The following is a 22,500-nucleotide window of genomic DNA, read 5'->3' as shown; positions in this document are numbered from 1 at the left end:
CTTTCCCTTCGTTTATCGATGAACAGAGACTGTCCCTGCGTTCCGAATCTCATACTTTCTACTATATAGTTTGGTAGAAAAAAGATTTAGGATGTCCCGATTCTTGTGGCCAGATTTAGGATGGTTAGAAGTACCCGGATGTCCTACTTCATGCGGCCAAGATTGTTAGTGTAGAAAAGTGCATCCTATTTGGGCGATTCTGACCCACAATCAAATGCGCACGTGAAGTGACGTCACATCGACGAAGCCTCCGTATGAAAACAAACGGGGATGCGACGGATATAAAAGCAAGAGGCAAGATCAAGGCGCCATGTTATGATGAAATAAAAGAGTAAAAGTATGTCCCAATAGTATGCCTACTGCATCCTAACTAGATTCTTTTTATCGTCGGATGTAGTATGTAGAATAGAAAAAAGAAAGAGGAGGAGATTCGGAACGCAGGGTGTGTGTGGATCTTTTCTGGTTCAAATCCTGTTCATAGTTAATCATCAGAAGACAATATAGACTCAATAAATAAACAGCAATAAAGGAGAATGGTAGAAATTTGAATGGATATTATAAAATGCTCAAAATGCTACTTTTAGACTAAATTCTTTTGACAATAACTTCTTTATTCCCTTCGTTTATCATGTGATTTCTGAGCCTGAGCATGTCCTGTGATATTTAAAGTGACGTTGTTGGACAGTTTTGGACGTGTTGCCAGTGTTTTGAAGTTTACAATGTGTGTGTGTGTGTGTGTCTGTGTGTGGGTGTGTGTGTGTGTGTGTGTGTGTGTGTGTGTGTGTGTGTGTGTGTTGCATGCCTGATATATATCTGACATTTATATATTCACATTATTTTCATATTCTGTTTGTATTGTATTTTAATTTTTTATATTTTTCACCGTTTTGCTTTGATTGTGTGATCAGATGAAGGGTGTGATATTGTTGTTGTAAAGGCCCTTTAATGGTGTGTGTGTGTGTGTGTGTGTGTGTGTGTGTGTGGGCGTGTGTGTGTGTGTGTGTGTGTGTGACTTACGCCTGATTCTATTTTTGTGCCATATGTGAATTTAATGCAGGTGTGTGTTGGTGTGTGTTGGTGTGCGCGTGTGTGTGTGTGTGTGTGTGTGTGTGTGTGTGTGTGTGTGTGTGTGTGTGTGTGTGTGAACCAAGCCTTCCCTGTTATTGTGACTATGGACCTAAAAAAAGTTTATTCTTGATGTAAAAAAAATATATTTAACCTGAAAAAACAAGAGTTTGTCAAATTCATTCTGCGTTTATCTGTTTCAAAAGGGCTGCGTCAGATATCTACAAAGGTGAATCAGGGCTATTGTAGGTGGAAAAATAATGGATAATAATGGAGCCAAGGGAGGGGGTAGTCCTCAGATAAAATAATATAAATACAATATCATAGTGATACATTTACTAGAAAAATAAATATTTAGGAAAAAAATAACAGAAAATAAATGTATGAAAAAAATTTAAAAATCTTGGGGGCGTCCTTAGCTCAGTTGGTAGGGCGTCCCCCCCCTCCATGGGCCTCGGCCAGCAGCGGACCCGGGTTTGATTCCAGCCCGCGGTCGTTCTCTGCATGTCACTCCCCTCTCTGCCCCATTTCAACTCTGTCTCTACACTATCAATAAAGCATAAAAATGCAAAAAAAAATATATATATAAAAAAATTACAAAAAAAATCAAATCTACAAAATATATTTTAGTTTTTTCTTGTAAATGTTCAACTTGAAACTCTGAAAATATCAACTTTTGTTTCACTTAAAATAAAATTCTGTAATTATGGAAACTTTTTATTTTTCAACCTACAATTGCCCTATTACACCTTCTAAGTCATTATTTTCTGTCCAGAGGATGACTGTGAAATGTGTTTGTTTGAGTGAAACATTCCAGCTACTATCGTTTGGATTATCATGTCAGTTAATTCTCTCGTTCATGTTTCCCTCGGGATGTATTATAACGTTGACCTGCAGTTTCCCTTTAAACAAACATGGCTTCTTCTCACTGACTGATTTTACCAAGAAAAGGCTTCATAAAAACTCAGACTTTATCGAAGTTTTTTTCAAGGATTATACACTCACTGGCCACTTTATTAGGTACAGCGGTAGGGGGTCTCGGAGGGGGGGGTCTCGCCCGGGGTGTAATTCAGTGTAGAACCGCCACTGTATGTGTTAACCATAGATAGTATAAAAAGAAATTGAACTGCTGTACAAAATAAAGTGGCCGGTGAGTGTATATTCCTTTCTCACCAGCAGAGGGCAGCGTAGGTCTCAACAGATTATTAAATATGTCCCAAATAAATTTACTGAAATTTAAAGGGTCACTGTGTAATATGACATCATCAAGAAAGTTCTAGAATGCAACGCTCCCTGGGTAACCCCACCCCTTTAGAATAATAACAGAAGCTACGGTGGCCTTCAAGGACAAGAACAATTCTAAATTCTAAACAATGCACCTGATGACATTCCAAAAACATGGATTCCTCCATAAGACTTGCCTGCTCAATGTACAAAATGTAATATTAATATTTGTAATTCTCCGCTCAGGAGGATAATTCAGATTATTGGCAGAGGTGATTTTACACCAATGAGGACATATTTATGAATGAGGATATTGATTTTAGCTAATGAATTACTTAAAATGTTACACAGTGTCCCTTTAATTTGATTTCCATTAAGTAATGTAGAAATCCAGACTGGTCTCTTAATATTTTCCAGAGCTTTATATACTCGGTAAAAAGTGACGTCAGAGAAGCCAAAGTGAACTTTTTTGTAAGAAATAAAATAAGTGGAAATATTAAAAAAGTAAATGTTTTACCAGCGTGTCTGTGTAACGGCCTCTTCATTTTCATCTTTCAACACGTTTAAATGTTCTAATACAAGAGGCGTGTGTCTGGGGGGAAAAATAAAATAAGTGCAGTATATTTTCTTGGTCCTTTACTCAGAAAGCCGGCGCTGGTAGTTAGTTGATGGAAGAAGACGCAGTTTGAGGCAGAGGAGGAGGTCTTCAGGAACAATTCTTTTATTTACAACAAAACTCATCCTGCTGTCAAAACGAAGCCAATAAAAAGTTAAAGTGTCCTCCTCAGCAGCAGATCAGCTCCCCCATGTTTTCAGTCACAGTCCAGGTAAGTATGTTTTGTTTCCAGGGTTGGTAAGTTTGGTTGTGTCTCTCCTGTGTTGTGCTTCTCTTCCAAAAGTTCTGATTGACTGGGGTTTTAACTGTGTCCTGCTGCCTGAATGCTTAATTAGCTGATTTGGTTCACCTGGGGAATGGGGGTTGGCTCAGGGGATTTGATTGACAGTTTGCCAATTTCAACAGTGTTACATAGCCAAAAAACTAATAGAGGTACCTACACAAAACAAAAAGCTATGAAGAGTTCCTTACTTTGAGACCCGACTTTTTCCAGACTTGTGGCTACTTTTAACCCTGACCAGCTCCACCCTAATGCTCAGAGGACAACCTGAGTTTAGTCATCACCTAGAGTCGATATGTCACGTTGGCCAAGAAGTCTGATTCAGCAACGTTTAAGACAATGCTGATGATGATGATGATGATGGCCAGGGTCAATAAACTACTGCTAACTCTTGGCCAGACTGTCTTTGATTAACTCACAAGACAGTCACCTTTGTGTGACATTTGAATGAGCTACAGGTCAGCCTTGAGGGTTTCCTCACTCAGGCAGCTGACATCCCTGACTTTGCCCCCTGCCAGATGAGGCTGACTGTCTTTGTCTCCTCTGTAGCAGTAGAACTTAATATACAAAGTATAGTAACATAATACACTACAGTAATCTTAGAATGTGTCATAACAAAATACACTACATAAGAAATTGAACTGCTGGACAAAGTGAAGTGGCCGGTGAGTGTATATTCCTTTCTGACCAGCAGAGTGCAGCGTGGGTCGTAAAAGAGATGATTAGGCCTAGGCTACATATGTCCCAAAGAAATTTTCTGAAATTTTATTTGATTTCCATGAATAAATCCAGACTGGTCTCTTAAAAAGTGACGTCAGAGAAGCCAAAGTGAACTTTTTGTAAGAAATAAAATAAGTGGAAATATTAAAAAATAAATGTTTTACCAGCGTGTCTGTGTAACGGCCTCTTCATTTTCATCTTTCAACACGTTTAAAGGTTATAATACAAGAGGCGTGTGTCTGGGGGGAAATAAAAATAAGCCTAATAAACAAATTGAGAATTGTGTTGGCAGATTTTAGCTTATAATGTATTTTTATGTATTTTCAACAATACAATTTTCGAAGTAGTGAAAATGTATGGTCAATATGATCAGCAATGAATAAGGACAATTTGCTGTAAACGCACCGGTGTTATGACGATTTCTGCCAGAGCGCTAGGACATCTGGGTAAAAAAAAACACAGGTTAGCTAAATTAGCGTTGTTTGAGCTTCATTTTAACTTTAAAATTGTGAAATTTGGGAGTTTTCGTTAATATAAACTGATATAAAACGTATTTTCTGCCGGATAAAATGTGAGTTTTTGTAACGACACGATACCAGTGTGAGAGGGAAGAGGAGAGAACTACGCTACCCATGGTGCACCGCGGCGGAACTGGAAGGAGTCACATCTTGAATTTAAACGGCTAATGCACGAGTCGTGTTGGAGTTACCTCAAAAATCGCCCAAAAACTCCAAATTGGACTGAAATATAATATGATAATCTGGCCAGGCGGGTTTGTAACACTGTTATGTGGCTTCCGGTTCGGTAGGCGCAGAGTTTATTGAGCTGAATCGTTAGTTTCAGGCACATTTGCCGGTTTTTGTCATTTAGCCCTAAGCTAAGCTAGGCTAGGCTAAGTCGTTGCTATGAGGGAAAGGTTAGTTTATTTACATATCGCATTTCATACACAATTTAAAATGCTTTAGAATATATGATTAAAAGAGGGCGAGAACAATCGAAAACCATGGATGTACATTAAGTACAACATGAGCATATAAGTCACGATGCACAGAGAAAAATAAGGGAAAAGTATGTATAACATTGGCTACATTTTTGGTTAAAAAAGTAAATGCTAACTTTAGTTTTGAATGTAGTTGAGATAGTTTGGGCTGATCTCAGATCTAAAGGAAGTTTATTCCTGGTTAGGGGGCAGCGTAAGAGCTAAAAATCAGCCTCCACATGTGAAGTTGGTCTAGCCTAATTTACAGAATAAGACAAAAAATATATAATTTGTAACAGAAAGGGAATTTAGCGTAATTAACAACAACAAAAATAACCTTGAAACATTGATAAATTCTGTTTAAATAAGGGGTTAAAATTGAGATCTTTAAGTTTAATTGCACAGGTAGCAACAGTGTGGTTTAAATCTAAAATCTCGGCAATATTTTCGGGATTTTACATGGATATTTAGGCTTAATTTACCAAACAAAAAAAATAAACTTTTGGACATTTTTAGATGGTGATTTAGCGTGAATTTAGACTTCCAAGATGACGCTGGCTCCTAAGGAACTGTCCAACCTTTTGAGCATAGTCTCGGAGGAGGCTTGTACCAACACATTTGAGAGTCTTTCGGCGCATTTTCACCATCACTTCGGCCGCGCGGAGCACTTCAGGGCCGGGTCTGTGTTAGTGATGTTACTGCAGCAGCCGGATCTCCTGCCCAGCTCTCCACAACGACTCACAGCTCTCTACCTACTATGGGAGGTATGAAGGATGATTTTTCTATTTGATTTAGCCAATTTTCTTGCTTACTTTATGAACAAACAAATGGGTTAAAGGTGTAGTATGTGACTTTTGGTTGTGTACAAGTAGTAAACATTTTTTCTAAGGTATATTCTTATAATTTTTGTATTTAATTTAGCCTATTCTACCCTTTTCTTTACTTAGTTTATGAACGAAACAATCATTTTAAAGGTGTAGTATGTAACTTGGTATATTCTTACGGCTCTGTACCTACTATGGGAGGTACAAATGATAGTTTTTTATATTTAATTTAGCTTATTCCACCCTTTATTTACTTATTTTATGAACAAAAAATTAGCTAAAGGTGCAGTATGTTACTTTTGGTGTGTCAGAAGTCAAGAGAAGTTAGCATTTAGGGATATTTTTATATGGCTTAGTACCTACTATGGGAGGTATAATTGATAATTTTTCTATTTAATTTAGCTTATTCCAACCTTTGTTTACTTAGTTTATGAAGAAAATTTGTGTTAAAGGTGCACTGTGTAACATTGGGCTAGTAAAGAGAAGTGAATTTCACTGTTGTTATTTAAAGGGTCACTGTGTAGTTTCAGAGGAGGGGGTTTGTTTACATTCACAGAGCCTGCATTTAGTTTGCTAAACATATTTTCTCTACATTTAATTCTTAGTATTGAATAATTCTATCATCATGAATCAAATTATATTGAGGAACCTGGAACCAAACGTAAGACTAGAATATGTTTGTAAACCAAACTGTGGGCCCTGCTGCTGTAAACAACAACAGTGAAACAGTAACTTTTCAGGAAGCTTTCTAACTTCAAACAGTGTTCCAGGGATCTACATTTTCCTGTGAGGAAAGTTTGTTTATTCAGTTATGAGAATAAACCTTAGAAAATGTTTCACTTCTCTGACACACCCAGAGTTACACAGTGCACCTTTTAAAATAGTTTTTTTGTGTGTACTTCGTTGTTTTATTGTGAAGGACTGTGAGTTGCCCTGTCTGTTTAAAATGTGCCTTATATAACTAAAGGCGTTCTTCCAATAATAATAATCCAATTCTTCCATAATCTTCCATATGAATAAAGTTAAAGTTATTCTCTTTCTTCGGTAGATGTAACCGTACAAAAAAGTTGTTTATTCAACTGTGTACTTTATTTTAGTGTTGTTTTAATGTGAAGGGACTGTAAGTTGCCCTGTCTGTTTAAAATGTGCCTTATATAACTAAAGTTGTGATGTTTCCTTGGTAGATGTACCGGACCGAGCCGTTGGCCGCGAACCCTTTTGCCGCGGTGTTCGCTCACCTGCTGAACCCCGCTCACGTAGAGGACGAGCCGGAGAAAGGGCTCTCAGGTCAGTTACTACTTCTGTTCATCTTTTAAACACTGTGGTTGCGTTCCGAATCGCATACTTTCTACTATATAGTTTGGTAGAAAAAAGATTTAGGATGTCCCGATTCTTGTGGCCAGATTTAGGATGGTTAGAAGTACCCGGATGTCCTACTTCATGCGGCCAAGATTGTTAGTGTTGAAAAGTGCATCCTATTTGGGCGATTCTGACCCACAATCCAGTGCGCACGTGAAGTGACGTCACATCGACGAAGCCTCCATATGAAAACAAACGGGGATGCGACGGATATAAAAGCAAGAGGCAAGATCAAGGCGCAATGTTATGATGAAATAAGAGAGAAAAGTATGTCCCAATAGTATGCCTACTGCATCCTAACTAGATTCTTTTTATCGTCGGATGTAGTATGTAGAATAGAAAAAAGAAAGAGGAGGAGATTCGGAACGCAACCACTTTGTATTACTCATCATTACTTATCTCAGGTCAGTTACTATTATATTGGAGCTCCTAAAAGCCTTCATTACAAGGATCACATACAGCTCTGGAAAAAATGAAGAGACCAGTCTGGATTTTTTTAAATCTTCATCTCTACATTACTTATTGAAAATGCTCTAAATAACAAAAAATGTATTAGAATTTGGTAGAAAAGTTGTCAGTAGTTTATATTATAAAACCAAAATGTTCATTCTACTCAAACATATGTCTATAAACAGTAAAACGAGAGACACTGAACATTTGGAGTGGGCTCTTCATTTTTTCCAGAGCTGTATTTATAATTTGAGACCATAACATTTTCCTCACAATTTTTGCACCATTTGTCTATTGTCATGTTTTATGTCTTAGATACTTTTTTTTTTTTTAAGATAATTTTTTTTGGCATTTTCAAGCTTTATTAGACAGTACAGAGTTGAAATGGGGAGAGAGAGAGGGGGGATGACCTGCAGTAAAGGTCCACGGGTCAGATTTGAACCCGCGACCACTGCAACAAAGGCAGAAAGAGAGTTTTATGGTCTCACTGTCTAACCCTACATTTTCCCATACTCTTGTGCCGTCTTCTCTCTTCCTTGTTGCATTCATACTGTTTCACTGTTGTTGTTTACAGCAGCAGGGCCCACAGTTTGGTTTACAAACATATTCTAGTCTTACGTTTGGTTCCAGGTTCCTCAAAATAATTAGATTTATGATGATAGAATTATTCAATACTAAGAATTACATGTAGAGAAAATATGTTTAGTAAACTAACTGCAGGCTCTGTGAATGTAATGCACAACATTTTATTGTCAGTACACCTTTTTTTTTTTTTTTTTCTAAGATTATTTTTTGGCATTTTCAAGCTTTATTGATAGTACAGAGTTGAAATGGGGACAGAGAGAGAGAGAGAGAGGGGGGGGGGATGACCTGCAGTAAAGGTCCACAGGTCAGATTTGAACCTGCGATCACTGCAACGAAGGCCGGAGCCAATATGGTACGCGCTCTATCCACTACGCCACTGGAGCGCCCCTGGACACTCATTTGAATTGTTTGGTTTTTCTTTCTGCCCCCCCTCCCCTCCAGGCTTCCTCCCCCCCATCACTCAGCCAGAGAAGTTCTTCCTCTCCCAGCTGATGTTGGCTCCTCCCAGAGACCTCTTCAAGAAGACGCCTCGGCAGGTCAGCTGTATGGACCCGGGGAACATGCCCCAAGCCATCGACATCTCTGGCCTGCAGCTCGCACTCGCAGGTCTGTCTGTGTGTGAGAGAGAGTGAGAGTGTGTGTGTGTGTGTGTGAGTGAGAGTGTGTGTGTGAGAGTGTGTGTTGGGGTGTGTGTGTGTGTGTGTGTGTGTGTGTGTGTGTGTGTGTGTGTGTGTGTGTGTGTGTCGGGGTGTGTTTGGGTCTGGGTTTATTCCATCGTTTAAACCTGCAGTGTGTAGAATTTTGGGGTTTATTTCCTAGCAGATTTTGTAGAAAGTAATTATAATATCCATAAATACATTTAATTTAGTGCATAATTTTTTTTATTATTATTTATTTTTCCCTTAGAAAGGGTCTCATATATGTCCATATTTCTGCATATTTTGGACCAAGGCCTGGTGCCGCCATCTTGAAAGTGTCATAGTTGGAATGTCATCAGGTGCATTGTTCAAAAATTTAGAATTGTTCTTGTCCTTGAAGGCCACTGTAGCTTCTGTTATTATTCTAAAGGGTTGGGGTTACCCAGGGAGCGTTGCATTCTAGAACTTTGTAGAACTTTCTTGATGATGTCATATTACACACTGCACCTTTTAAAATAACACTTTAAAGGTCATCATGCAAAAGTCCCTGTTCCATATTTTCCCAACATCAATATGGATCCCCGGACCGGTAGCCTGGAGATCCAGACCTGGGCGACTGTGTCTCAGGTGGTAGAGCGGGTCGGCTGATGATCAAAGGGTTGGAGGTTCGATCCCCGCCCTGCCACCTGTGTCATAGTTGTTGTGTCCTTGGGCAAGACACTTCACCCACCTTGCCTCGTGTGAATGTCGATAGTTAGCCTGCTATCGGTGTATGAATGTGTGTGTGAATGGTAACGTGGGAAAGGAAAACAGGTCTCCCTTGCAAAAGAGTCCGGTCTCAATGGGATTTACCTGGAGAAATAAAGGTTAAAAAAAGAGAGACCTGCCGCTGAGCCAGTTTAAATTGGCTCAGCGTGTTACTCTGGACACTCTCCATTGAAGCTCATTAAATATGTCAGAACATTCGGAGTTGCCAAAATCAATTGGTTATATGAAATCAGATTTGTCTCCACTTATGATGTCATGAGGGGAAAGCCACGCCCCCTTTACCAAACTATCTTAGTACTACGTCCACCCATGATTTGATTTGTAGATGCTGAATTTCAGGACCAAAAAGACGGATAGAATATGCCTGGGCACATTTTTCAGTTTGAGTTTTTGAGTAATTTGCAGTGAAAAACTTGATTGCATATGTTAAGCTTTTTGGTGCAAGTCCAAATGTATTGATTAACTGAAGTCTGTTTATGTCTGTGTGTGTGTTTCTCTCTCTCTCTCTGTGTGTCTGTCTGTCTCTCTCCCTCCCTCCCTCTCTCTCTCTCTCTCTCTCTGCCTGTCTCTGTCCTTGTCTCTCTCTCTCTGTCTGTCTGTCTCTCTCTCTCTCTGTCTGTCTGTCTCTGTCCTTGTCTCTGTCTCTCTGTGTGTGTGTGTATGTCTGTCTGTCTGTCTGTCTGTCTGTCTGTCTGTCTGTCTGTCTGTCTCTCTCTCTGTCCTTGTCCCTGTCCGTCTCTCTCTCTCTCTCTCGCTCTGTCTGTCTCTCTGTCTGTCTCTCTCTCTCTCTCTCTCTCTCTCTCTCTCTCTCTGTCTCTCTCTCTCCCCCTCTCTCCCTCTCGCTCTGTCTGTCTCTGTCTGTCTGTCTGTCTGTCTCTCTGTCTCTCTCTCTCTCTCTCTCTCTATTCTCTCCATCCAGAGCGCCAGTCGGAGCTGCCCACCCAGAGTAAGGCCTCCCTCCCCTCCATCCTGACAGACCCCGACCCCGATTCCTCAAACTCCGGCTTCGACTCCTCAGTGGCCAATCAGATCATAGAGTCTCTGGTCACTGGGCCAAGGCCGCCTATCGAGAGTAAGTCCTGTGTGTGTGTGTCTGTGTGTGTGTGTGTCTGTGTGTGTGTGTGTGTGTGTGTGTGTGTGTGTGTGTGTGTGTGTGTGTCTCCCACTCGAGAGTAAGTCCTGTGTGTGTGTGTGTGTGTCTCCCAATCGAGAGTAAGTCCTGTGTGTGTGTGTGTGTGTGTGTGTGTCTCCCAATCGAGAGTAAGTCCTGTGTGTGTGTGTGTGTGTTTGGGTGGGTGTGTGTCTCTGTGTCCCTGTGTCTATATATGAATGTGTGTGTGTGTGTGTGTATCTCCCACTCGAGAGTAAGTGTGTGTCTCTGTGTTTGTTGTTTATTATGAGGTTCTAAATGAGAAGCAATGGGGAATCTTTTAGCGAACAGGACAACAGTTTTATTTCACAGATCAATCCGGGAATCTCACTTTCATCAGAGGTGCAAAGATTCCCGGAGATTCCTAGATTGCTCTTTCTGTGAATGCGTTTCCTTTTATTGCTGAAAGTCAAACCACAACTGGTGGATTTAAATATTACTGTGGTTATGTCCGATGACTATAATTCTTTGCTGTTCACATCCTGACACACGATGCTGATTCTAAGTAAGTAAGTAAGCTTTATTTATATAGCGCCCTTCACAGACCAGGGTCACAAGGCGCTTCACAATACACATTTTTTATACATACACTCAAACACCGATGGCAGTAGCTGCCAAGCAAGGCGCTGTCTGAACCAACGGGAGCAATTTGGGGTTCAGTGTCTTGCCCAGGGACACTTCGACATGTGGGTAGGCGGGGAATCGAACCTCCGACCCTGCACTCCAGAGGCAGACTCCCTACCCACTTCGCCACTGCCGCCCCAATCAATATTCTATCAATATGAGGACAAAACCAAAACAATGTTAAACACTGTGATCTAGCTGCTGGTTAGCCTTTGGCAGCACCCGTCATCTGGAACTCTCTCCGTCTGTCAAAATATGCAATGCTGACTCTGTGGACACTTAAAAAAAAACCTTCTCAAGCTCCATTTGTTTACTAAGGCGAGAGAGAGAGAGAGATCTCTCTGCACGTCATTGAAACATGCTATATACAACAAAGCTATTGTTTTGATTATGTTATATCGTCTCCCCCCCCCCCCCCAGGTCACTTCCGGCCCGAGTTCATCCGGCCGCCCCCCCCTCTCCATGTGTGTGAGGACGAGCTGGCGTGGCTGAACCCCACGGAGCCCGACCACAGCGTTCAGTGGGACCGCAGCATGTGTGTCAAGAGCAGCACGGGGCTGGAGATCAAACGCATCATGGCCAAGGCCTTCAAGAGCCCTCTGTCTGCACAACAACAGAGTCAGGTAGGCTGCTGTGTGTGTGTGTGTGTGTGTGTGTGTATGGGTCACTGTGTGTGTGGGGGGGGGGTGTGTGTGTGTGTTTCCATACTGTGTGTGTGTTTCCATACTGTGTGTGTTTCCATAAAAAAACACAGCCTAGGATCTTTAGACTGGTATATTGCTAGCTAGGTTAAGCCCCCTTTGTTTACATGCCATATTTACAGAGCCTAGGTAAGAAGGCGCTACATATTTGCTGTGATTAATTTATAAGTGTGTAGGAGAGGCATGGAATGGAGAAGGCTAGTGGTGTGATTTGGATGAGAGTGAAAAAAGCGGTGAGTGCGTCTGAGTGTAGAATAATCTGCAATCATTTTAAATTGGTCACGGGTCCGAATAAGACCATCACTGGGTCCGTGCCCGGACCGTGGTCCGCCATTTGGAGATGCCTGGTGTAGAGTAAAGTTTAACACATCTTCTTTCCCTGTCTCTCTCTCTCTAGCTCCTAGCAGAGTTGGAGCGCGACCCAAAGCTGGTCTATCACATCGGACTCTCTCTCTCTCTCTCTCTCTCGCTCTCTCTCTCTCTCTCTCTCTCTGTCACTCTGATCATATTGTCTTTAAGACTTTCTCTGTATTTCCCTCCTATCTGATGAATTTAGGAGCAGAAACAAAACTTATGGAGTTCAAAGTGAAAATGTAACAAAATGTGTTTTTTGTTGGCCTCAGTGGATCCTTTAAAAAAGTCCTTAATTCTCTCTCTGCCTGTCTCTCTCTCTCTCTCTCTCTCTAGCTGCTAGCAGAGTTGGAGCGCGACCCAAAACTCGTCTATCACATCGGTCTAACTCTCTCCCTGTCTCTCTCTCTCTCTGTCTGTCTGTCTGTCTGTCTGTCTGTCTGTCTGTCTGTCTGTCTCTCTCTCTCTGTGATCATATTTTCTTTCTCTGTATTTCCCTCCTGTCTCTAACATGAGAAATTTAGGAGCAAAAAGAAAACTTATGGAGTTCAAAGTGAAAATGTAACAAAATGTGTTTTTTGTTGACCTCAGTGGATCCTTTAAAAAAAATCCTTAATTCTCTCTCTCCCTGTCTCTCTCTCTGCCTGTCTGTCTCTCCCCCTGTCTCTCTCTAGCTGCTAGCAGAGTTGGAGCGCGACCCAAAGCTGGTGTATCACATCGGTCTCACTCCGGCCAAACTGCCCGACCTGGTGGAGAACAACCCGCTGGTCGCCATAGAGATGCTGCTGAAGCTGATGCAGAGCTCACAGATCACTGAATACTTCTCTGTTCTGGTCAACATGGACATGAGCCTGCACTCTATGGAGGTGGTCAACAGGTAGAGACTGTCTGTCTGTCTGTCTGTCTGTCTGTCTGTCTGTCTGTCTGTCTGTCTGTCTGTCTGTCTGTCTGTCTGTCTGTCTGTCTGTCTGTCTGTCTGTCTGTGTGTCTGTGTGTCTGTCTGTCTGTCTGTCTGTCTGTCTGTCTGTCTGTCTGTTAACATGGACATGAGCCTGCACTCTATGGAGGTGGTCAACAGGTACTGTCTGTCTGTCTGTGTGTCTGTCTGTCTGTCTGTCTGTCTGTGTTAATATGGACATGAGCCTGCACTCTATGGAGGTGGTCAACAGGTAAAAATATACTTAATACCAATTGATAAAAACAAAACTTTAAAAAAATGGGTAAAAAAAAGAAAGAAAAACGAAGAAAAAATAGGGCAAAACGTCTGCAAAAAACAGCAGACCTTAGCTGAAGTAGAAATACTTGAAATACTCCACTACAACTCAAAGTTCTGCCTTCAAAACCTTGCTAAAGTAAAATACATTAATATTAATATTTTCATTGTCATCTAACCCTAACCCAACTTTTTATTTTCTAATGACTTTTATGTTAAGATGAAGAGTATTACAAGCACTGAGACAAATATCTCCTAAGGAAAGTTGTTGGAAATATTATTTAGTGATTTCTGTAAAGTTCAGACTCAATGCCTCAGTTCATATTGTCTCCTCTAGAGGGCAGTGTAGACCAGATTAACAGATTTATGATATTTACTAAATGATTCTTTTCCTTCCTGTCCCCAGACTGACGACAGCCGTGGACCTTCCTCCAGAGTTCATCCATCTCTACATCTCCAACTGCATCTCCACCTGTGAGCAGATCAAGGACAAGTACATGCAGGTAACGTTTATACACATTATAATATCTGTCTGTCTGTCTGTCTGTCTGTCTGTCTGTCTGTCTGTCTGTCTGTCTGCCTGTCTGCCTGTCTGCCTGTCTGCCTGTCTGTCTGTCTATACAGGTAACGTTCATACACTCATTATACTATCTATCTGTCTATCTATCTATCTATCTATCTATCTGTCTGTCTGTCTGTCTGTCTGTCTGTCTGTCTGTCTGTCTGTCTGTCTGTCTGTCTGTCTGTCTGTCTGTCTGTCTGTCTGTCTGTCTGTCTGTCTATCTATCTATCTATCTATCGTTCATACACACTCATTATAATATTCATAATGATAGCTAGAAATTGCATTTTTGCATTTTCAAAAATAACGATTAAATGGAACTGCAAATAAAAAAAATTATACAAACATTACATGAAAAAGTTAGGCACTGTAGCTTTAAAAAGATTGTTGTGTAGTTTATAACACACTTCCTTTCCCCCGAGAACTGTTGATAAATATGCTCTTTTTAAATAACTCTTTTTTTTTTGTATAATTCTTTTTATTTTGTTTTTTTGTAACAATAACCAAACAAACAAACAAACAAACAGCACCAAACAGTACATACAAACTAAGAAAGGAGAGAAAAAGAAAGAAAGAAAATGGACAGATGTGTATGTTGTTCATTATTTGATCTTCTTGACACCCTCTGAAAACATGCAGAGAAATGCATCCTTAAAGATTTCAAACCTATATATAAAATAAATAAAATACTTTTACATGAAGTTATTCATCGCATGAACACACACACACACACACACACACACACACACACACACACACACACACACACACACCTCTTTTCAGACCATGACAAAGACATAAAGAAAAACTGTATTTTCACCCATTTTATTCTAATAGCAGCCATTCAACATCACTGTCTAAATGTTTCAATAGTTGTGTCTCTTTATCAGCTTGTTGTGTATTTGTATTGTTGTCAGTCCCACTCACACACACTCACTCACTCACTCACTCACTCACTCACTCACTCACTCACTCACTCACTCACTCACTCACTCACTCACTCACTCACTCACTCACTCACTCACTCACATAGAACCGTCTGGTGCGCCTGGTGTGTGTGTTTCTTCAGTCTCTGACACACTCACACACACAGACAGACAGACACACAGACAGACAGACAGACAGAGACACACACACACACACAGACAGACAGACAGACAGAGACACACACACACAGACAGACAGACAGACACACACTCACTCACACACACCTTTCTAACCCGTTGTCTTTCCCATATTCCCTCCATAGAACCGTCTGGTGCGCCTGGTGTGTGTGTTTCTTCAGTCTCTCATCAGGAATAAGATCATCAACGTGGCCGACCTGTTCATCGAGGTGCAGGCGTTCTGCATCGAGTTCAGCCGCATCCGGGAGGCGGCCGGCCTCTTCCGCCTGCTCAAGACCCTCGACACGGGGGAGGGGCCGCTCGAAAACAAGCCTGCCAAATAGTGAGATACCTATTTAAACACGTGGGTCGGAACAAGCTTGCAAAATAAAGAACTTTTTTTAAACCTGGGCTCAAAACAAGCTTGTAAAATAGTGAGCCCCATCTACATCTGGTTCAAAACAAGCTTGTAAAATAGTGAGCCCTCCATTCAACATGTGAGCAGAACAAGCCTGCAAAATAAAGAGCTACTCAAAAGCCCTATCTACACCTGTGCTCAGAGCAAGCTTGCTAAATAGTGGGCCATTCACTCGATACACACTGGAGTTAACTGTCTAGAAAGCAAGCCTGCCAGATAGTGAGACACCCATTCAATACCTGGGTCGGAACAAGCTTGCAAAATAAAGAGCCCCATCTACATCTGGTTCAGAGAAAGCTTGTGATATAGTTGGCTATTCATTCCCTAGACAGCGGAAAAAACAAGCTTGCTAAATAGTGAGATACCTATTTAAACAGGTGGGAAGAACAAGCTTGCAAAATAAAGAACTTTTTAAAACCTGGGCTCAGAACAAGCTTGTAAAATAGTGAGCCCCATCTACATCTGGTTCAAAACAAGCTTGTCAAATAGTGAGCCCTCCATTCAACATGTGAGCAGAACAAGCCTGCAAAATAAAGAGCTACTCAAAAGCCCTATCTACACCTGTGCTCAGAGCAAGCTTGCTAAATAGTGGGCCATTCACTCGATACACACTGGAGTTAACTGTCTAGAAAGCAAGCCTGCCAGATAGTGAGACACCCATTCAATACCTGGGTCGGAACAAGCTTGCAAAATAAAGAACCCCATCTACATCTGGCTCAGAGAAAGCTTGTGATATAGTTGTGGCTATTCATTCCCTAGACAGCGGAAAAAACAAGCCTGCCAAATAGTGAGATACCTATTTAAACACGTGGGGAAGAACAAGCTTGCAAAATAAAGAACTATTTAAAACCTGGGCTCAAAACAAGCTTGTAAAATAGTGAGCCCTCCATTCAACATGTGAGCAGAACAAGCTTGCCAAATAGTGAGCCCCATCTACATCTGGTTCAAAACAAGCTTGTCAAATAGTGAGATACCTATTCAACAACTGGGAAGAACAAGCTTGCAAAATAGTGGGCCATTCACTCCCTCCACACCGGGAAAAAAAAACCCCTGTTGAAAAAGCAAGCCTGCAGAATAAAGAGCTATCCACAACCCTATCTACACCTGTGCTCAGAGCAAGCTCGCTAAATAGTGGGCCATTCACTCAATACACACTGGAGTTAACCGTCTAGAAAGCAAGCCTGCAAAATAAAGAGCTATTCAAAACCCCATCCACACAGGGCTCAGAGCAAGCTTGTTAAAAAGTGAGCTATCCAGTCACACAAAGCTCAATGCAACCTTGGAAAATAGTGATCCTATTTAAAACCTGGCTCACAACAACCTTGTCAAATAGTGGGCCGCCATTCACAACCGCTCATAGTAAACATGCAAAATATTGAGCCCTTCATTAAGACCCACTCATTGCAAGCTTGGAAAATAGTGGTCCTATTTAAAACCTGGGTCACAGCAAGCTTGCTAAAAAGTGAGCTAATATCCAGTCAACACCCACTCATAGCAAACTTGAAAAAATAGTGGGCCATTCACAACTGGCCCCCTTTTTCAATGTGTTACTATGGTAAGCTTGCAAAATAAGGAGCCCCCCATTCAAACCCTGTCTCGGAGCAAGCTTGCCACATTCTGAGCCTTTCATTCACACACTGACTCTGGATTTTGGGACAATGGTGTGATGTCACAGAGGTCGTTGCCGTGGAAACATCGGGAGGAAGAATATTATTGTAAATAACTTTAGTGACTTTTCCCTTCCGCCATCTTGTGATTTTCTTTTTTCCTGAAGTGAACGAGGATTCACTTTGAGTTGGGATTATTTCTGCCTATTTTCTCTCCCTGTCTCCCTCTCTTCCTCTCTCTTCCCCTCCCTCCCTCTCTCTGTCTCTCTCTCTATTTCACCGGATTCTCCCTCCCTCTCTCTCTCTCTCTCTCTCTCTCTCTCTCTTTCACACACATTCTCTCTCTCTTTCTCTCTCCTTTTTGGAAACCTTTCATTTTGTCTTTTCATTAAACAGATTGTTTAACTGAGTCTTGCAAAGCCGTGTGTGTCTCGTGTGTTCATTTTATTTATTGCACCAAATCACAAACAGAAGTCGTCTATCTACAGTCACGTGCACCTGAAAAACTTGGGTTGCGTTCCGAATCGCATACTTTCTACTATATAGTTTGGTAGAAAAAAGATTTAGGATGTCCCGATTCTTGTGGACAGATTTAGGATGGTTAGAAGTACCCGGATGTCCTACTTCATGCGGCCAAGATTGTCAGTGTTGAAAAGTGCATCCTATTTGGGCGATTCTGACCCACAATCCAGTGCGCACGTGAAGTGACGTCACATCGACGAAGCCTCCACATGAAAACAAACGGGGATGCGACGGATATAAAAGCAAGAGGCAAGATCAAGGTGCAATGTTATGATGAAATAAGAGAGCAGTGTTTCCCCCAGCGCTTTATAGCTAAGGCGGCCGCCTTAGCAACGCCAGCCTCCCGCCTTGACTACCAACCGACCCCCCCCCCCAAAAAAAAAAAAATTAAATTAATTTAATTTTTTTTTTTTTTTTTTTTTGTGCTGCACAATTAATGTAATAGCAAGCGCGATGTGTGTGTTGTGCATGGTCATTACTGCGCGAAAGGCCGCGATTTGCGGTAAAAAGCATGTGTCCCCAAGCGTTTCTCTATCAGCTGCTCTGTGTCTGCAGCTTTGCGCGCGCGACCGTACCGCACCGCGTGCGACTACGGCATGCACGCGGGAGAGTTAAACGAGCAGAAGCAAACCGAGATTTAACTGGTGGCGATAATAAACGCAGTGCAGTTCTATGGGGATATTTAGCTGAACAGAAAGAAGTGCTCTGCAAAGCTAGAATAGTTTAAGACTCCACATCACTGTGGCAACACAACCTTTCTATCAGCTAGGACAGCGCAGAGAAAAGTTTGATGAATGCATGAGAGTCAGAGCCGGCCCGAGGCATAAGCGAACTAAGCGGTCGCTTAGGGCCCCCGACCGCCAGGGGGGCCCCCTCAAAAAAAAAAAAAAAACATTTTTATTTTTATTTTTTTTTGTTTCTGTGTTTGATATTGACATCATATTATGCAAATGTGAGTTAACATACAAAAAAAAGAATACAATTTTTTGGTCTAGATAATTAATAGCCTAAAAATGTAATCAGTTCATCTGGGAGGTAATCCGAATTGGATCATGTCACGTTCACATCCATGCACAGTGTGTATTGAGTTTATTTAAAAACAATTGGAAATGGGGCTGCCCTCAGTTGCCCATGCACTGTGTATAGTCTATAGCCTATTTCAGCCTCGTCTGTGGAAAAAAAGATACAGTAGCTGGACAACAGAGTTCTTCTGCTTCGTTCCTCTCACTGAATTTAAATGCATTCATTATATTACAGAGCAATATGTCCCGTAAAAGAAAAAGAGCTCCAAGCCCAACCCAGAGGACCCTCCATAATATTTGATTTTATATTAATATTTGTATGGAAAATCCATGTGTCCTTCAATAGCTTCTAATTCATCTGACCAGTGTATCCAAATTATTTGTTCACACAAAATTTCTCAGATTCAGCCTCTTAATTTTTCTCTCAAAGTGCACCAGATTCATGCATTTCACTTTAAAAAGGTTAAAAAAAATCTCCCGGGGGGGCATACCCCCGGACCCCCCTAGGAAGGTCGGAATCTCGGCTGTCTAACATTTTCACACAGCTGCACAGTGGAGGCACTAGCGGAAAACACTGGGTGTGTGAATAATATTTAGCAAAGATCTATAGTTTCAGCAGCGCTAACATTGGACTGAAGGCTTGGGCCGGCTCTGAATGTATGGTCCATTATTTGTATTTAGTGTGTCTGTATAGTATTGCACCAAAACAGTAGAAGTTTTCTTTAATTGTGCTTTGTACTGTCTGCACGTTTACACATGATTTGTACCTGCACATAGCAAACAAAATTGCACAACTGTAAGGTCAGTGTCTGTTTTATTTCTTTACGGCGCATTGGCATCTTTGAGCAAAATACCCCTAAAATTTTCGCCGCGGCGCGTTGCGCCGCGCCTCCCCTGACACGGGGCAGTGACCACCTTGACTAAGACATTTTCTGGGGGAAACACTGAGAGAGTAAAGTATGTCCCAATAGTATGCCTACTGCATCCTAACTAGATTATTTTTATCGTCGGATGTAGTATGTAGAATAGAAAAAAGAAAGAGGAGGAGATTCGGAACACAACCATAGATGCTTTTTTCAGAACGGCCACATGCCATCTTTATTAACTAGCTTTTTGTCCTTGAAGGCCGCTGTAGCTTCTGTCATTTTTCGAAAGGGAGCTTCTCAATCTAGAACTTACACCATTAGTTAAAGCTGGGATATGTGATTTCTGATTGGTCAAAGTTAACATGAGCTGTACGCTTTGACCAATCAGAGCGAGGCTCTGATTCTCTTGTTCTTATTGGCTGTTGGGATTGTCCATTCACTTTGGCACGACTGTGTTGGTGTAGAGCGTGTCAGGGAGGGACCATAGGGGAGGGACCAAAGAGAACAAGTGGAGCGGTTGAGGTATTTGGATTAGAGTCTCTATCCCAACTGACATTTTCTCCCCAAATCCTCCACCCCAGATTTAAAATGGTGTTAAATAAATGTAATTAAATAAATCACTAACATTTATAAATATTACACAGTGCACCTTTAAATGCCAAAGGTAGAAGAATGCTTAAAGGTGCAGTGTGTAATATGACATCATCAAGAAAGTTCTACAAAGTTCTAGAATGCAACGCTCCCTGGGTAACCCCAACCCTTTAGAATAATAACAGAAGCTACAGTGGCCTTCAAGGACAAGAACAATTCTAAATTTTAAACAATGCACCTGATGACATTCCAACTATGACACTTTCAAGATGGCGGCACTAGGCCTTGGTCCAAAATATGCAGAAATATGGACATATATGAGACCCTTTCTAAGGGAAAAATAAATAATTCAAATAATTTTTTTCAGCCATTCTGCACTAAATTGAACGTACCTATGGATATTATAATTACTTTCTACAAAATCTGCTGGGAAATAAAACCCAAAATTCTACACACTGCTGGGTTAAAGTTGTGTTGGGCGCGTCACACATTGGCTACAACAACACATTACTCTGTCACAGGAAAAACAAACAAGAGTTCTTTCAATATAAAATCTTTATTTGTTTGTGATGTTAAATCAGCTGAAAACACGTAAAAAAAAAACTAGAGTTTGAACTGAAGTGACGAACAAATGATTTAAAAATGTTTGTTGAAAGAAAACAATTAAAAAAAAAATTGAAGTTGATCATGTAGAAAGATGGAAAGAGGCCGATGACTAAACGTGTAACTTCTTGACTTCCAATCCACTGCACTGTAACATGTTATCTGGAATGTTTTTCTTTGTGTCAACTCGTTCGGTGATGGCTTCATTTCATTTCATTTTGTATTTTATTTCAGACATATCAAAAACAATACAAAACTAAATGAAAAGCACAAAAATACAACAAACAAAATTTATGTTTAAAAGACTTCACAAAAAGAAAACAAATTATCTGTAGCCTATTGATGTGACATGCCCGAAAAGGAGCAGGAAGAAGTATACACTTATTTAATCCTACCCCTTGATTACAATGCACGTTTATCTTTATAAAAAAAAAAAGTTACACACTATACCTTTGAACCCCTATTCAAAGTGTTTTTTAAAAAATAGATTTTGGTGCATTATTCGGTCCTATTCATAGTGCCTGACCCCCTGGCCTGCCCCCTCACGCCCTCTTCATGCCCCGGGCCATCAGACAGGCGAACACCGTCATCACCATCTTGGGTTTGACTTCGACCAGGTCCTCCGGCAGCGCGTACACACGGGCGCCTATCTTCCTCGCCATCGAGATCGCGTATCTGGGAAATGACAACAATGAAGACGTTTTAATCGGATGAGAGGGAGGGAGAAGAGAGAGAGGGAAGGAGAGAGGGAGGGAAGGAGGGAGAAGAGATAGAGGGAGGGAGAGAGGGAGGGGGGAGATGCGTGTACACTACAGATGCATATAAAATAATTAGAATATCAGTAATCAATAAAAAGAAAAAAATGTTATGCACAAAAATGCGCCAAGAAATGAGCCCCATGGTCTTTTGACAGTTTTTTTAAAAAAATGTTTTACTTTAACCTTTATTTCTACAGGTAAATCCCATTGAGACCGAAGACTCTTTATCAAGGGAGACCTGTTTCCCTTTCCCACGTTACCATTCACACACACATTCATACACCGATAGCAGCAGGCTAACTATCGACATTCACACGAGGCAAGGTGGGTGAAGTGTCTTGCCCAAGGACACAACAACTATGACACAGGTGGCAGGGCGGGGATCGAACCTCCAACCCTTTGATCATCGGCCGACCCGCTCTACCACCTGAGACACAGTCACCTTTTTGAGGTTAAGGAACGACATACAAGATTGTGTTTTGGACTTTGTACTCGTAATTTCTCGACATTTTGACTTGCGATCAATATAACGGTTATACAAAGTTATTTTTCCTACTTTTGTGTTGTTTAGCCGTCCTACACACACAGACACCACACACCACAGACACACACAGACACACTTAGAGACACAGACAGTCACACACACCACACACAGTCACACACACCACACACAGTCACACACACGCAAAGACAGTCACAGACAGACACACACACCACACACAGACAGACACAGTCACACACACACAGAGACACACACACATCACACACACATACCACACAGACAGACACACACACACACACACCACACACAGACAGTCACACACACACACACACACACACACACTATGTTCCTACTTTGCGTTGTTGAGCTTCTCCTCCTCGCTGAGCTCCTCTGTCTTCA

General features: G+C 41.3%; 2 protein-coding genes across 3 annotated transcripts in view; one reads left to right on the top strand and one right to left on the bottom strand.

Moving 5' to 3' along the window:
• The first annotated feature begins 4,578 nt into the window (after nucleotides 1-4,578).
• cnot11 (CCR4-NOT transcription complex, subunit 11) lies at nucleotides 4,579-17,647 on the top strand. Its single transcript, XM_080054372.1, has 8 exons — nucleotides 4,579-5,648; nucleotides 6,893-6,995; nucleotides 8,544-8,708; nucleotides 10,428-10,580; nucleotides 11,703-11,905; nucleotides 13,009-13,211; nucleotides 13,954-14,050; nucleotides 15,359-17,647. Exons 1-8 carry the CDS (start codon nucleotides 5,433-5,435, stop codon nucleotides 15,554-15,556), a joined length of 1,338 nt encoding a protein of 445 aa, XP_079910498.1. The 5' UTR covers nucleotides 4,579-5,432; the 3' UTR covers nucleotides 15,557-17,647.
• A 3,156-nt stretch (nucleotides 17,648-20,803) lies between these two features.
• LOC307270486 (plastin-2) overlaps nucleotides 20,804-22,500 on the bottom strand; it is a 23,919-nt gene continuing 22,222 nt past the window's right edge. For both annotated transcript variants that reach the window (XM_080054369.1, XM_080054370.1), the window contains 2 exons: nucleotides 22,455-22,500; nucleotides 20,804-21,516 (listed from right to left, as the gene is read on the bottom strand). The exon at nucleotides 22,455-22,500 is cut by the window's right edge and continues 79 nt beyond it. In XM_080054369.1, the coding sequence (XP_079910495.1) occupies nucleotides 21,384-21,516; nucleotides 22,455-22,500 (179 nt within the window). In that variant the 3' untranslated portion in view covers nucleotides 20,804-21,383. The remainder of the gene's footprint in view (nucleotides 21,517-22,454) is intronic.

This window comes from Ammodytes marinus (genome assembly GCF_949987685.1).
Source record: "Ammodytes marinus genome assembly, contig: scaffold_160, whole genome shotgun sequence".
Lineage (NCBI taxonomy): Eukaryota > Metazoa > Chordata > Actinopteri > Uranoscopiformes > Ammodytidae > Ammodytes > Ammodytes marinus.
Note: the sequence above shows the minus strand (reverse complement) of the source record. Positions and strands in the feature narration are given on the sequence as shown.